At 39.1% G+C, this 16,398-nt stretch overlaps 4 protein-coding genes across 4 annotated transcripts; 3 read left to right on the forward strand and 1 right to left on the reverse strand.

The window, feature by feature from the left end:
* Window positions 1–5,444: 5,444 nt before the first annotated feature.
* Window positions 5,445–9,563, forward strand: PCOAH_00044910 (Uncharacterized protein; the record flags this gene model as incomplete). The annotated part of the gene is made up of 1 exon (XM_020061275.1): window positions 5,445–9,563. The coding sequence occupies one exon, from the start codon at window positions 5,445–5,447 to the stop codon at window positions 9,561–9,563; it is 4,119 nt and encodes a 1,372-aa protein (XP_019916645.1).
* Window positions 9,564–10,720: 1,157 nt separating this feature from the next.
* PCOAH_00044920 (Uncharacterized protein) lies at window positions 10,721–10,942 on the reverse strand (the record flags this gene model as incomplete). Its single annotated transcript, XM_020061276.1, has 1 exon — window positions 10,721–10,942. One exon carries the CDS (start codon window positions 10,940–10,942, stop codon window positions 10,721–10,723), a length of 222 nt encoding a protein of 73 aa, XP_019916397.1.
* Window positions 10,943–11,911: 969 nt separating this feature from the next.
* On the forward strand, window positions 11,912–15,532 carry PCOAH_00044930 (Uncharacterized protein; the record flags this gene model as incomplete). The annotated part of the gene is made up of 1 exon (XM_020061277.1): window positions 11,912–15,532. The coding sequence occupies one exon, from the start codon at window positions 11,912–11,914 to the stop codon at window positions 15,530–15,532; it is 3,621 nt and encodes a 1,206-aa protein (XP_019916729.1).
* A 196-nt stretch (window positions 15,533–15,728) lies between these two features.
* PCOAH_00044940 (Uncharacterized protein) lies at window positions 15,729–16,094 on the forward strand (the record flags this gene model as incomplete). The annotated part of the gene is made up of 1 exon (XM_020061278.1): window positions 15,729–16,094. The coding sequence occupies one exon, from the start codon at window positions 15,729–15,731 to the stop codon at window positions 16,092–16,094; it is 366 nt and encodes a 121-aa protein (XP_019916757.1).
* Window positions 16,095–16,398: the final 304 nt, after the last annotated feature.

A 16,398-nucleotide genomic window follows, 5' to 3' on the forward strand; every position in this document is an offset into this window, starting at 1 on the left:
CTCATTTCCCGTACTCCCACATTCCCCATACATTTTATTAAATTGTTCACACTCCTGCCCTTTATCGCTCCCTCTACATTCTTTCTTCATAATCTTATAAGCAGGAATAGATCTCTGCAGGTACCTGTAATATCCATTAGTACACTTCTCACCCTCCTTCTCTAAAATTGTCTTCATAAATTCCCGGTCTGTATAATAGTCAAACAACTTTTTCAATGCTTTGAATATTCTTCTCTTTTCTGGGGTATATATGAATTCATAATCAATTTCCTTTAGATTATTGAATACCTTGCTCTTGCAGCTATTCATAACTGTCTGGAATTGTTCGTCACTCAGAGTTTTGGGTAATTTATCACCCAACCAATAATAGAACGCATTACAATATTTTTTTTTTTCCGTATCATCCTTTTCCACTTCATATATATAGTACAGGGCATTTATGATTTCATCAATGGTGGATTGTTCCGCACTATTGGTTCCCAATATTTCCATTATTTCCGTCTTGTTACTAATTTCTGCGGAGCACGATGGACTATTGTTCAATTTATCATATATTATTCTTGAGGGTAATTTACTTAGGTTGTTCCCCTCCTACAAATGTAATGGCAGAAATGTATGTGTGTTCATGCTTCCACACACTACTCCATTAGGTGATGCATAAAAATGTTATATACATATATTTCCTTAAATTATTCAATTTTGAACAGGAAAGGAAAGAAAGGAAGGTTAGGAAGGAAAGAGTTCCTTCCTTCCCTTCCTCCTTACCTCCTCGTCCAGAAATAGGTCGTCGTCCTCAGGGGAGTCCTCATCATCATCTTCCTCCTCTTCTTCCTCTTCCTCTTCTTCTGCCTCTTTAGACTTTATTTCACACTGTAAATTTGGCTTTTTCTTGTTTTCATCGAAATATTTATGATACTCATTTCTAAGTTCGTTACAAAAGCGATCACTATTACCAGCTTCGTCACAGCTACTCTTTGTACTTGAATATGCTGATTCAACACTCCTCAGGTACTGGTCACATTCAGAAATACATAAATGTGAATTATTATCTTGGTTTTTCTGTAAGGTATAATAACTATAGGCATAATCGAACAATTCTTTCCGTTGGTTGAAAACACTTTTGTCAATACCAGGGTATAAATTCGCACACTTCTTATTATTGTTAGGTAACCGATGCAATTTCGTGTAAATTGCACCCATGATGTTCCCCATTGGGTTTCTCCCAATTATTTGATCCTTTATTTTATCCCCTAACCAATAATAAAAGAAATAGCATGGGTCGTAGTATACTGGGTTGTTTCCCCTCTTCGTGCATGCGTAATAGTAATTTTTTACAATTTTTTCGGTATCATTTCCAACGTACGTGTATATTGCCACTGTCCCCTTCACATCTGCCATGGTTCCCCCATTGTAACATTGCTCCCCTGCTCCTTCCGGGCACGTTTGGCCATCTTCAAATTTTTTATATTCCTTGTCTGAAGGTAATTCTTTTAAACATTGATTCTACATGAACAAAATGGAACAGGGGGAAGGGGAGAATATGTATGTAAAGATGGATGTGTTTCCTACATGTACTTCTTCTATATTCTTTTTATATTGTGCGTAGAGCAGAATACATTATATTCCCCTGTGTATATTTATATTTTGAATAAAGAATAATCACCTGTGTTCCTTTGTCCCCTGCCATTGTTCACGTAGTGGTATTATTCTTCTTCCTCTGTACATATAAAATACACACTCCTTTATGTTAAGGAGAAAAAAATTGTTGATTCATTGGTTTATTCATTCATTATATGTATTCATTTAAAAGGGCTGAAGTGTGTGGAAGTATGGAAAAATGTGGAAAAATTATGTTGCTTCCTTCCATTCTAGTTATAATTAAAGGGCAGATGTATCAGAATTTTAACTCCTTATAATATTGTGTATTGCTTAAAATTATTCAGAGAAAATAATAACAAATACACTAAAATGATAAAATGGAAGAACAGAAAAAAAAAAAAAAAATTCCATAAACTTTCCCTAATACATTTATTATTTCTAATGATTGACTCCTTATTGGTTCCTTCTCTTTAAGGTGATTTCATATTTGTAACAATTCCTACCATTCCTTACTACTATTATACTATTATTATATATTATGTGTACCCTTTACTCCTCTCTTTCCTCCTTTTTTACTTCCCTTTGCAGTTATTATTTCTTCCTTATTTATACAATTTGATGCACTTTGAACTTAAAGTATAAAAAATTTTACCCATGCACTACAAGATGACTACTTGTTACGTGATTATATGTGCGAATAGCAAATTTCTTCCTACTTTTCTCCTTCCTTCTCCTATGTGTGCGCATATACACACACATCCCCCCTACCCATTACACAACCATATGCCCTTAACAAAGGCAACTTCTTTTTTTCTAAGTTGGCACAAGTCGTAAGGTGTTATACAGAGCCTATATATGCACATATATACATATATATATATGCAATGTGCCTTTAACAAAGGAACTTCCCTATGATATTATCTGTACCACCAACCCCCTTCCCCCTTCATTCCTTCCGCCCTACCACCTTTAACAACGTCCCTTCCACTCCACCACCCTTAACAACCCACCTACCACCCTAACACCTCACCTACCACCCTAACACCTCACCTACCACCTAACAACCTTCCTTCCACTAACCAGCTACCACCCCTAACACAACCTTCCTTCCACCAATAACAACCTTCCTTCCATCGCTAACAACCCTTCCTTCCCTAGACGCTTCCTTCCTTCCTCCTTAGACCCTCCTTCCCTCCACCCTAACAACCTTCCTTCCACCACCCTAACAATCTTCCTTTCCACACAAACAACCCATCTGTCACCACGCCTAAGACCACGTTCCTTCCACCAACCACCTAGCAATCTTCCATCTACCACCCCTAACAACCTTCCTTCCACCTACCACCACTCTAACAACCATCCTTCCTTCCAACTACCACCACCCTAACAACCATCATTCTTCCACCAACCACCACCACCTAACAACCCACCTACAACGCTACCACTACTATCAACCTTCCTTCCACCTACCTAACAACCCACCTACCACCACCCACAGAGACGACACTCCCTATTGTTGGAAAGGAAAAACTATAGTGTACACGGACACCAGTGGAAAAGAAAAAACGAGTGAAAAAGGTTGAATGAATAAAAAAAGAAGGCCACCATTAGGCAATCTACATACTTCTATTTATAATATGTGACCCACCTTCTACTTTGGGGGACAGTTTATTTTGAACGACATGAACATGTTGCGCAAAACTACTTTTTTTTATTTAGAAGGTTTTTGTTAGATGTGTGCGTGCGTGCGTGCGTGCGCGCGCATCTATTAGAAAGCTCCTTCATAATAAAAAGCTCCTTTGATAAATTCACAGGGATGTTTCATTACATTATGAAAATGGGGACTTCCTTTTCTTAGGAATATGCCACCTAATATATGTTACCCCCATCAAACTGGCACTCCTGCTGGAGTGCACACAAATACGTACACCTGCCGCGTAACTGTACTTACCACTTCCCAGTTTAAATTTTACATTTCCCAGCGAGCCCTTATCGCACCGTCCTCCGTGCCTAATTATTTATCCTCCTGAGAAAATATGTAACCACTATTAGGGGATACACATGTCGGCATGGCACAACTGCTCTCAGCACCTTTTGCCAAATTGAGAGAGGTTCCTCCTATTCATTTGTAGACGAAAAGACGTGTTCTGTCTATCTCTTTCCGCTGCAGTACCATTCTTTAATGGGCAAAATTCCACAGCGCACAGTTTCTCTTTTTTGCCAAGTGCCCTTAATCCCGTTTTAAGTGCGCACGGATAGCTAACTCGTTTAGCAAGCTCGTCCATTTGTCTATGTCTCTATGTTTCTATTCATTTTTGCCCTATGACGAAATAATCACACGCGTCTGACCTATTTCCCGAGACCCCTCCTTCGCGCGTAAGGCGAAATGAAAACGATAGAATCGTTCTGCCTCTGAGCATATGTTCATGGTGTTATATTTATATGGTTCCCGTGTGCCATTTTGTCCGTGCGCGTGAGGAACGCTTTTTTATTTTCCATTCCCACGTTCCCAGCTTGCGCGTGCTGTGTTCGCACACACTTTTCTCTTTTTCCTCATTTTACTTTTTTCCCACTTGAACGGGAAGCATGCAGAAAAAAATATTTATAGGCACATTACATTTCGTCTGCGCAAAGCACATTCAAAAAGAAGTGCAAAGGTTATTTGTACATTCGCATGCATAAATATGTGTATGTACGTACGCCCTTTTTGGTGAACCCTCCCCCATTTTGAAATAATCAACGAAAAAGTGCGTCTTCTGCAATGGGGGGAAAATATACATACGAACGGGACACACAAATGAGAAACTTTACTATTCTTGCCATTAATGGCGAACATGAGCTCCTAATACTTAGTGGCAATTGTGGCAGAAGAAGAGAAAAAAAAAGAAAAACACTAAAACATATTTTTCATTAGCTTCCCACGAATTGGTCTGTATTTTGTATAATCCGCGCGCCTTAAAGGTGGCATTCCTCTTCTGTTGTATTGAAGAAAACATTTTTTGGCATTTTCTCTCAAGTGTCCGGTACCCTTCTTCAAATATAAATGGACCGCATTTTTCTTCTTCCCAAATTTATGCGTTCCTGAGAAAGGAATGAGATAAGGAAAATATTCCCACTCAGTAATGTAGTTACCGAGGATCCAACAGGTGACACGCAAGTGAGGCACACGCACAAATTTGTACAAATACGCGTACACGTATTTATACATCATTTCCCTTTTGAACTTCCGCGCGTGTATGGCCCGTGCTTGCATTGCCTTGAATTAATAAATTTGAAAAATAGCATCGTGCAAATTGTGGAAAGCTTGCAAGAAAAAATTGACGTCTGCGTTGAAAATTTCGCCGCATTTGGTGCTGCATTTTTCACCACAGTTCGCGTCGCTTTTTCTCCTATTTTCTTTCTTGCCCTCAACTTCGCCATTTTTCTTTTCACGAATGTTTAAACTGCTTTTTTCCATTTTTTAAGGTTTCTTTTTTTTTTTTTCACTTACGGATAATTGTTAAAATGAGAAGCACGCCGAAAATATTTTTTCTTCCCTTTTTAATTTAACGTAACACAGGAATTGCTCATACGTGAGGGCACAAGCGAACATATGTGATGTACTTACAGGGGCGCACGTGTATTTATAATTCCATATGTGAAAATTCGTACGTTCATATATGCATACGTTCGTATGCATAAGCTTATATGCATGTACGTACGGACGTCATTAACGAAGGGTTAAGTGAGAAGTGCTGAATCGAAAGGGGTACACCCAAGCTGTGAGCTGCAAAGAGGGGGGGTGCCACTTTGCAAACGTGAGAAGGGGAACAATTGGCAGGAAATGTAATCAAAAAAAAAAAAAAATGAAAAGAATATTTTTCTGCTTCCTACTCGTCATTGCCAACTCAGTGACTCCTCATTGCAGTGGTGACGATGTCAAGCAGAGAGTGGCTTTTAAGGAAATTAATGTAAATTCAGAAAAGGGGGAAGAGGAAAGGCTTATTAACATTATTAACAGTGATGTGTGTGGCATTGGGAATGGCCCCATTGGGGGGTCGGCCAAGGGCCGTGCGTTCAGAATACTAAATGCGGGCACAAGCGGAAGTAGCCACGGGAACGGCGATGGAAGCAACCCGTACGACAGTGACGACTCAGATGACGACAGTGATGATGAGGATGAAGAGGAGGAAGACCAAGACAGTGACGAGAACAATTTTGAAGTGCCCATAAACTGCACAGATGGAGAATGCCTTAACTCCATGGACAACATTAACAAAATAATCGATGATAAAAAAAAAAAATTAAAAAACAAGAAAAGGAGAGGAAAACCTGTGCAGATAATAAAACCAAATGTAAACCACACAGAACTGATAATCATTGAAGAAAATTTAGAAATTCTTAAAAGTATCGAAAAGCCAATCGCCATCGTATCCGTTTTGGGGGACATGCACACAGGGAAGTCCTTCCTCCTAAATTTGCTCAACGAACATGTGGTGAAGGACGTGAGTAAAAGTGAAAAAAATATCGAAAAAGGATTCAAAGTAGGAAATGACATCACGGCAAGTACATACGGTATATGGATTTGGTCAGAGCCAATTAAAATCACTGTAGGGAAGTTAAAAAAAATGTATGACTATATTGATAAAAATTTCACCAATTTTGTAAAAAATTATGAATACGAGAAGGATGAATATAATGAAGAAATTATTGATCTGCTTAACTTGTATAAAACAGACGATTGGATTGCTAAAATTGATGAATTAAATTTGGCCGAGTCGGAAGAGGTGAATTTAATCCTAATGGATACGCAGGGGTTGAACAGCCCAAATGTGAATAAACGCTATGACGAAATACTGTACGCCCTTACCAATTTAATATCGACAGATATTATCTTCCTCACGATGAAGATGATTAACAATAAGGACCTGGAATTTATAGAAAACATCACCAAGGATGCAAATTTGTTCATGCTCAGAGCGTACACACGATCCAACGGATCCACTTTTTCTATAAAGAAAAATAATTTTGACAAAATTTTGGACCATATGGATCATATAGAAAATAACTCCCTAATATTGGAAAGTATTGCTTCGAAGAATTTAATGTGGGTGGTGCACGATTTTAGTCAACGACTGGACGTGAGAAAGGGGAAACTCTGGTTGGACATTCTGTTAAACTCCGACCGGAGAGACCTAGACATCAAATATTGGAAGAAAATCATATCGAATAAGAGCAAGGAGAAGTACGACGCGTATACAACGAAGCAGAAAAAAATCGCCTACCTGAGTTACTCCGATGGTGGTGCTTCTGCGAAGTATGGTGCTGACAAAAGTGACGGCGCCGTGGCGGAAACCTCCTCCAACTACAAATTGAACGTTCTCTACAAAAACATAGACTGTGTATTGCTCCGAAATATGTACAACAACAAGGAGTTCGATTTTACTAATGCAAATTTGGCCGACCTGAATGATGAGTACAAGAATGACGTGATTCTATTAAGATATAAAATTTACCTCAGGGCCCTTCTGTTCCCAAAGAAAACCTATTCTAATGTGCAGATGAATTATTTAATGGGAAAAATCAGGAAGGAGCAGCAGATGCGCAATCAAAAGGAGGAAAAAGGAGGAGCCGCAAAAAAAAACAGTGATGAGGTAGATAATAGTAGCAGTAATTACGGCACCGAAATGAGCAACAGATACATGTCGGGGCATGACGTGTACGACTTTATCACGTTCTTAGTCCGATCAGCCAACCAAAACCTCTTCACAAATGTCAATCAGTTTTTTAAGCAGTTCAAAATTAACAGGGCAGAAATTAGCAGAAACGATTTGGTATTTCTGTACAAAAAGTATCTCCTACAATTTATGGAAAATGAGGATGTCGAATTTATTAGCTACATGAACGACGAGGGGGACGACTTGGAAACCAGTCTAGGAAACAAATTCAATTCAAATGAAAGGAAGAGCTCCTTCGAAGAGGACGAACTCTTCAGTGAGGACTTCTCCGAGGAGGAAAAAAAAAACACCGTGGAGAGAAGCGATATGTATAAGCTCCCCCCACTATTGAATGAAATTAAAAAGTACGAAGAATTGATAAGGGAACAAATTTTAAACATCTGGTATAAGTACACAGAGAGCGATTTTCACGATGAGGAAGAGAAGGAGCTAATCAAAGATATCGAAACGAACTTGTATGAAAGGTTGGATCAAATAAAAAACGAAATGGTCGAGTTGGGAGAAGCTAATATTAAAAAGTTTTGCAAAATTGCATGTGAAGATGCGTTGCAAATTGTCGTGGAGGATATCAAAATGAAGAGCGACCAGTACCCCATCAAGCAGAAAGATCTTTTGAACTTCTTCGAATCAGTTAGCTACAATTTGTTGAAATATTTGGAAAAAAAACTGTCTAAAAGTTCAGAAAAGTTAGACCTAATATATTATAAGGATGAAATTTGCAGCCCCCTGATAAATAGCACCTTCCAAGAATTTTACTATTTAAAGAAAAAGAACATTACATTGAATGAAAACCGTCTGAAGTCTCATTTCTCCAATGCAGTGTCCAAGGGGAAGGAAGTCTTCGAAACGTTAGCAGAAAGCACCGAAAATATTACTGAATATTTCAAGAGTAAGAATTTGTTTTATGCCATTTTGGACAAGTGGAATGCGGAAGCGGTTAACGTGTATATGACCTCGTTGAGCGATTTCTCAAAGGAAGAAAAAGAAATCAGTGATGAATATCTAATCATTCTTGACAACGATATAAAAATTCTGAAGCAAAAAGCCATGGAGAAGTGGCACAACCATTGTAAGGACAAAACGAATGCTCTCTTCAACATGCATAAGGGCAATTTGAAAAAAAATTTCCTCGAAAATTTCAATTTTCCATTGGACGAATTAGTACTACAGGATATATTCCTAAGTCTGAAAGGGCAGGAAGAACTGAAGTACATGGATATCTACTGCTCCAATGAGGAGTCCTGGCAGGAAGAGTATAAAAAATTTCTCCTACTAACAGATGAGGTGTACAAATTTATAAAGGATGAAAATTTGAAAGCTATTCAGATAACCTGTCAGCAGCCATTGGACGATTTGAAAAATGGAATAAAAAATGAAATACATAAATACTACCTGTGGAGGTCCCTAAAAAATGAACTGTACAATAGAGCGCTGGTTGTCCTCTCCAGTAACATTGAAAATATTTACCTAAAAAATCAGAGAGAAAACAAAATACAGGCATCCATAGAGGAAAAGCTGAGCACGAAAAATACACACTATAGAAGAATTTCCAAAGAATTAATGAGTAAAGTTATAAACAGATGGTTAAATAATGACATATACAATATATACTATCCTATTATCAGAAAGCAGCTGATTCATAGAATTATTTGCTACCTGGGAATGCTGATATTGTTGTTCATAACATGTCTAGTTTTGTACTTTAAAAAATTTCACGTCAGTTTTTTCTTCTTGATAATAATTTCTCTCTTTATGATATTTGGATACGCTCAGATATCACTGTACGTGAAGAAGTTCTTCCGACATGTGGTTTTCTATTTTTACGAAGGAATTGCCAACGTGTTTGGAACGGAAGGGGCCATCATTTTCACCATATTATTTATCAGCGTAACGGCTATCTACCTGTACAACTATCACATTGTAAGGATTAAGAATAAAGTGGCAAAAAATACAAAGAAGATTTTCCAGTCACAAAATCTTATGAACCTGTCAGGCATGAATGGATTTAAAGATGTGAATACCAGCCAAAGGTGGAGGATATTCAAACCGAATATTATGAAGTACTCAGATTACGACAATAGGGATGGAAAGTACCTCACGTCGAACCTCACGCAGGATTACAAGATGCACAATGATGCTTCTCAGTTTATCGACGTTAAAAGTAGGGGAAATCGAGTCAACAAGATGGACGACTATCCACCATATAACAACCCGAGCAAGTTCCAGCGGCGCTCCTACTTGGATTAATACACGCAGGGGAACGAGGAGGTCTGCCCTGTGGACGGTAAAAAGGGATAAATGTTTCTCCACCTAAATTGGGGCCCCCACTTTTTGCCTGTTTTCAATACGATATCCATCTTTATACCGATTCACAGAAATATAATGCGCGTATGAAGATGCACAAATTTTGTTTCCCGCAGTATTGGTAGCACATAATTGGGCCCACTAATCATGGATGAGCATATCGTCCCTCTGGCTCACTTTGTTTAAATATGAATTGCCACTTTTTCCTCTTTTTTGCTTCCCAGTCATGGGTGCGGTGCCCCCTCCGCCGGGGGATACATTTTGAATTCCACCCCTCCATGCAGAATTGTAAAATGCACATTGTGAATTTTAAATTGTAGTATGCACATTGCGTGTTGCAAATTGCAAATTTTACGTTTATCTTTTTCACCTATTTTTAACCCCTTTGCATTATACCCCTTCTGCACCGTTGGTTTACCACCAAAGTGCACCTCCCATGTTGCACATCAGTGGACTGTGCCTGTATCAGTCTGCATGCAAAATTAAAGTAAAGGGACTTGCGCGCTCTCTTATCCTTTATTAATCAGCGCAGCCTTTTTTTTTACCAACCTACTCGTGTTCGGCTTTTTATATGAATACCAATTTTTTGTTTTAATTTTTTTTTCCCCCCAAAATAAGACTTACTCATTTGGGTATGAGAATATCGTATTAGTTGTTTTAGTGTGCTGTGCCCGCATGTTTTTTTCGCGGGTACTTAACTATAGGGACCCCGTCCCATTTTCAATTCTAAGTAGGGAAAAAGGGAGCGGGAAAAAAATTACTCAAAAAAAATATCCCTGTGGGCAAAAAAATAGGGCCACGAGTTAGGCCCACTGGGGATGGATTAAGCAAAATGGAGGGGGAGGCTATCCTCTGGGGCGTCTTTTTCATTGCCGCCCTCTTATGATAAATACTGTACAACATATGGTGCAGGAATGGTGAATCTTTCTACGCAGTACCTTCTTTGCAGTTCCTTCTTTGCACTTCCCACCCTGCATGATTTAACTCCCCCTCCTTGGGCACATTTTGCCGAAACGAATGATAGGTGGTCCCCCCTGGGTGTATGTTCTGGCACAAAAAAAGGTTATTACCCTCCTATGTGTATATATATAGATGCACCTTCAGACGGCCCTTTTCCCTGTGTATAGGGTGTTTCTTGTGTCATCTAGGCCGATCCGATCGTGCACGTAGTTCACACTTTTGCTGCAGGTTCGTTCGAAAATATGAACTTCTGGAACGCATTTGCTTATGTCGTCATCATACTTATGCAAGCACATAATTAGGGGTTGCATGTTGCACACGATTTGTTCCTTCAGCTTCGACCCGACTTTGAATTCCCCCATTTGTGGCTTACACGAGTGGACAAAGCAGGCGTATCTCTATGACTCTGTGTACCTACTCACATATGTATAAGCCTACTTATGTATCCTTGCTGCACGAACAACATGGACCAAATGTGATACCATCGCTTGGTTTGATCTTCCACTGGGAACTCCAACCCTGCTGCAAAAGCGTGGGAGAATGGTTAAGTGAGTTAATATGGGTTACATAGGCATGTTCGCTAGCGCATGCGTGCCCTTTCTGTGGGAATACTTAAACTCACACTTCTTTTGCTTGATTATGTAGGACCAGATCTTTATCTTTTTTGTAAAAGTAGGCCAGATAAATTCGCCGTGATTGGAGGGGTTTTATTCTTTACATTTTTTTTTTTTAATTTTTTTTTAATTTAATTTAATTTTTTTTTTTCGTTTTCACCCCCGTGACTCATAGCCAACCCCGTCGACTCCCACCATTTTGCGAAATCGCTTAGGAGTTGCCTTCAACGCAGAATGAAATGGCTCGAAGGAACGAATTGTTGTTTTAAGGGGGTGTATGCCATGGTCTTGTAATAAGCCGAAGGGGATGAGAAGTAGCAACAAAATAGGAGCGCTAACTGCCCATTCAGTCGTCCCGTGTCGGCGCTGTTTGATCGATTCATTGATTGTTCCCCAATTTGTGCATTTGGTGTTTTCGTCATTGACCCAAAACATGTGCTTGCTTGGCAAACAGAATTTTGAAGATTCTCCTTCACCGCGAAGGGATTCCCCTTGTGGTTCCAAATAAGGGCACATTCACACGGCGCCCTTTTCTTGTCGAAACGTGGGGTAGTCTCCCCATGTGGGGTCTAGGAACGCACGTATGGGAAATTCCCTGACATGGACGTGACTGCACAGACGTTTACTCTTACCAGTAGGTATAGCAACAGATAGAAGTGGGGGCTCCAGAGGAGAGCGCAGCGTATAACTATACCACCCCCCCAACTTGGTGGCACCATGAAAGTGGACGTTAGTGAGATATTTCGAAACTATGACCAGAGGAAAGCCGCAGAACATATCGAGAGCCTGCGAAATGACATCAGAAGCAAGGAAGAATCCATAAAAACATTTTTGAAGGAAAAAAGTAGCCATGTGATAGACAATACTATAAAAATAAAAAGTGTGTATGCAAGTGTGGACAAAATAAAATGCCACTTGGAAGACATCATTTGCGCGTACAATGATTTGATCGGTGGTGTTAGAAATACAGCATCGGTTACATTTGGAGAGCCATCAGTGCACACACAAAAATTCGGGGAATCAGAAAAGGACATCATAAAAGAGGTGTGGAAAAGAAAATGCGACAGTTACGATTTTTTATTTCAAAGTTCCCATTTGGGAAGAAGCACAACAGAGGGGGAAGAAAATGCCGCATGTGACGGTGCGTATCATATTGTAAAAACGGAAAAGGAGGAACTATTCAATTATGACTGCTTCTACCTTAACAACTATATCAACCATGTATACCTTGACGTGAATAAAAAGATGAGCGAGGAAAACTACTTATTTGTTCTGAATAAATTATACACAGATATATTCCTCTGCTTGAAGGTCCTGAGTTCTTTGCTCAAAAATGAAAAAATTAAAAACATTTACATGAACATGTTTAAAAGCAACAAATCCATTTTGTACTTAAATACATATATAAATAAACACAAGGAAAATTTCTGTGACATTCTCCTCAAGTTGATATATGCCTCTTACCACAATTTGGCATACAACTACTCATGCAGAATGGACAGCATTCCCCAATCCGTAATCGTGTTGTTGCTTTTTTACAACAAACAGAATTGCAAACGCGTGGAAATTGTAAAAAACGATTTGTTCAAGGAAATTCTCGAAGCGAGAATAAATTTGTTACACAACTTTGTGCGCAGAGGGAGCCATGTAAAAGATGAGGCTCTCCCCCTCCGCAAGGTAAAGACCTTGTTTTTGCAAGTCACTTATCTAGTTTTGCACACCAAATATATGATCCTTCTGCTGATTGATGTGAGTAATAAGGGATTGCGCCAAGGGGTGAGGGATGGTCACTTTAGCGGTCTCAAAGAAGGATGTCCCATCGGATGGGTGGATAAAAATGCACAAACGTATGACGACCACACTCGTGGGAACGAAGCACCCGACACGGAGGAAAACCTCTTCCTTCGAAGAATGCAGATGGAGCTGTTCATCCTGCAGAATATACCTCATGAAAAGGCAAAGAAAAACAAACAGTACTTCAATTATGCCATAAATAGCATGGAAGAAATAAAGAAAATTCTGAACGAAGGAATCACTGAGAAGTTCAGCTTACTGCACAAAACGTATGTCCAATTTGCGCGCCTCACTTATGAGTATATGGTTCATCTTTTACATGTCTATTACTGCAAAAATGATTACGGCGTAACGTGTGACCAGTTGTTCACGGAGTATGCAAATATAAACAGACTCTACAACAAAATGAGGGGTAAAATTGAAATGAAAGAAAAGTACTATAGCAAATATATTAATGATGTTGATTTTTACCTGAACAATAATTATTTGCATGCTATCCATGATGAAATTTTCGAGATTTTTTTTTTCCTTTTTTTTAACAAATTTGTGTGTGCAATTCCGTTTTTTGATCAAAATCCAGTTGATAAGTGGAAGCTTGTAATGACGAAATTTTTGCACAATCTGTTTTGCAACATTTCGATTTCTTATGAGCGAAATTGCCAAATTAAAAATTGGGTTTTCTATTCATTCTTGCTGAATTCATTTTATTATTATTACGATTTTTTTTCCATCGATTTGGATAGCATATATGAGCAATTTTACAATGTGGACAGGGACTCAAGTGAAGAACAACATACAAAAAAAAATTATCACAAAGACGCGACAGAGCGTGTGCATACTAGGGGTAACGCATCCAAGGAGGAACATTTTCATAATGGCTTTAAAAAAATTTTAAAAGAAAAAATTCATCCCCTTATATTTTCAGTCTACAAGCTGATTATCTTCATAGAAACGAAGGAAATTAACCACAGCGCTAATGCGGACTTTCTGCTTGTAGATAAAGGCGCACATGATGCTGCCGATTTTTTCAAAATGTTCGACTCGTTTATGAGTATTTTGAAGAGCCACACTGGGGAAGGGGCACACGCAAGAGAGAATGCAAATGCTAACGATATCGTGCAGGAAGAACCAACTTCCAACCGCAGTTGCGGTAGTGACGCTAAAAAGGAAAGCAGCAATTGTAGTTTAAATAGGTGCTCTAATCTGGTATCCTTCTTAAATGCGCCCCCGGGGGAGAATCCTACCCACATGGAAAACACCCCAAGGGAAATGTGTCCGAATGGTTGGGCCACCATGCCTGACAATAACGTGGATTGCGAAACGGTGAACCTCGACCAGGAAGAACAGAGTGGCATGCTGAAAGGAAGGGGACCGCCTCACAGTGAGAACATGCCCCATTGCGGTGACCAAAACGAAGAGACAGGTAAATCGGAGGAGGAATATAAGGAGCTGCGTCTCTACATCAACCTTCTTAGGTATAATGATAAGCGTGCGTGGTCCCATTTCCTCAGTCCCCCCGAGGGCAGCGATGAAGAGGCACTAGCGAACGACTCTGAGGGGGAACCCAATTTTTCCCTCAATGATTTAAAGAGCATTTTTCTACACATAGTGTACAAAATATTGAAGACATCTCTGAAATGCTTCTGCGTGGAATACCTGGACAATTTGGAGCAGCAATTGCATTTCTACCTGAACATGTTAATAAATAATGATATAAAAAATATTTTATGCGAGAAAATGAACGGTCACTTGGTGAATATTTTCTCCTTTTCCAACCTGTTTATCCTGTACGTTGAAAGGTTATTCAACACGGATGTGTATCGAAGCGTAGTTATCTTCCTAGTAAAAACTGCGCTACAGAAGGAGATATACAAAATATATGCGCAATTTATTTGTCAGCTTGAGGAAGTGTACTCTTCCCAGTATGCACACTCGAATGAAAAAAATAAAACGCTGTTATGTAAAAAAGTAACCGAATTGTATAACATTATTTTGTTGGACTTATCATTTTGTGCATATATTTTGGACACTAATAATATCATACACAAATCCACGTACGATGATCTGATGCGGCGGTATAGAAAATACGAAAGGTATTACATCAAGTCTTGCCTTTACTTTGTTCACATATATAAAGAAAAATATAACGTGTATAGTGAAAAAAATATGAATGAATGCAATGCGGGAAGGCACCCATTTTGGGAAAAGCTAAACGAAAAAGACGCGGAAAAAAAGCAAAAAAAAAAAAATACAGAAATGTACACCTTCAAATATTTAATTGATAACATTTTGACGGAACTAAATAAGCTAGATAATCTTAATGGAATTATTTTTCAAAAGCATATACGCCTTTTAGCTCAGAATTTGATATGCGACTCGTACTTATTATATTACTTATTTGTCCAGGGACCCACCATTAATAACCTTTTGGGCAATGTGCAGACGGACACAAAGACGAGTTCTTTGGAAATTTTCCATTTTAATGAAGTCAGCTCCATTGACGACAATTCAATTGAGGACAATTTGTTGAAGCTTTTTTTTTAAAGGCGAAGAGGGGGGAACCACATCAAGGAGAACTTTTTCTTCGCAGCTTGGATAAGTTCCCCCGTCAATTCGGCACCCATATTTGATCTTATATAATATACCTTTTTTTCATTACGCCTGTATAGATAGAGGGGGGGTGCTTTTTTTTTTTACTTGTTGGACCCCCTTCCCCTTTTGTGGCACACCCCTGTGCAAAATGAAAAGGGCTGAGGACAAAATTTACGAGGAAATTTGCAATGAAGAGGAGTATAAAAAACTGTTTGAAGAAAAAAATGACATCCTCTACATCGTAGACGTTTATACAAAGTGGTGCGGACCATGTCTCTTCACCTTTGAAATTATAAATAAAATTTACAAAGCCAATTTTACCTTCACGGAGAGCGTAAAAATAGTAGCCGTGTGTGCACGAAATATTGCCTCGTTAAAAAATTACGATAATAATTCCAAGCCGTTTTATTTAATACTGAAAAATGGAGAAATTATTCGCCAAATTCAGGGCTGCAACACGCCTCATATATTTGCGTTGATTGATGAGCACTTGCTGAGTACCAAATTTAACTGAGGGTTTGTTTGGTGAGAAAATGTGCAACAGCTAATGTTGCTGCTATGGCATATGGAGTTGTCGTATAATTCGTACGGGTTACAATGCACCCTGTTGGAAGAATGCCTCGTCATGTGTGCAGCACGCCTCACCCCGTATGTCATGCAGAAGGAGTGCATCTTCTGTCTTTATTTGTGCATGGGCGCATACGTCCACGCATAGGCGTGTACTGGGTTTATCCTGTTGTTTGTGCATATTCATTTGCACGAAGCCCGCCTTCCTTTTGATGCGTCCCCCAGAAGGGGGCTCTTCCCTGGAGCTAATG

The sequence above is a fragment of the Plasmodium coatneyi genome, chromosome 12 (genome assembly GCF_001680005.1).
Source record: "Plasmodium coatneyi strain Hackeri chromosome 12, complete sequence".
Classification (NCBI taxonomy): Eukaryota; Apicomplexa; class Aconoidasida; order Haemosporida; family Plasmodiidae; genus Plasmodium; species Plasmodium coatneyi.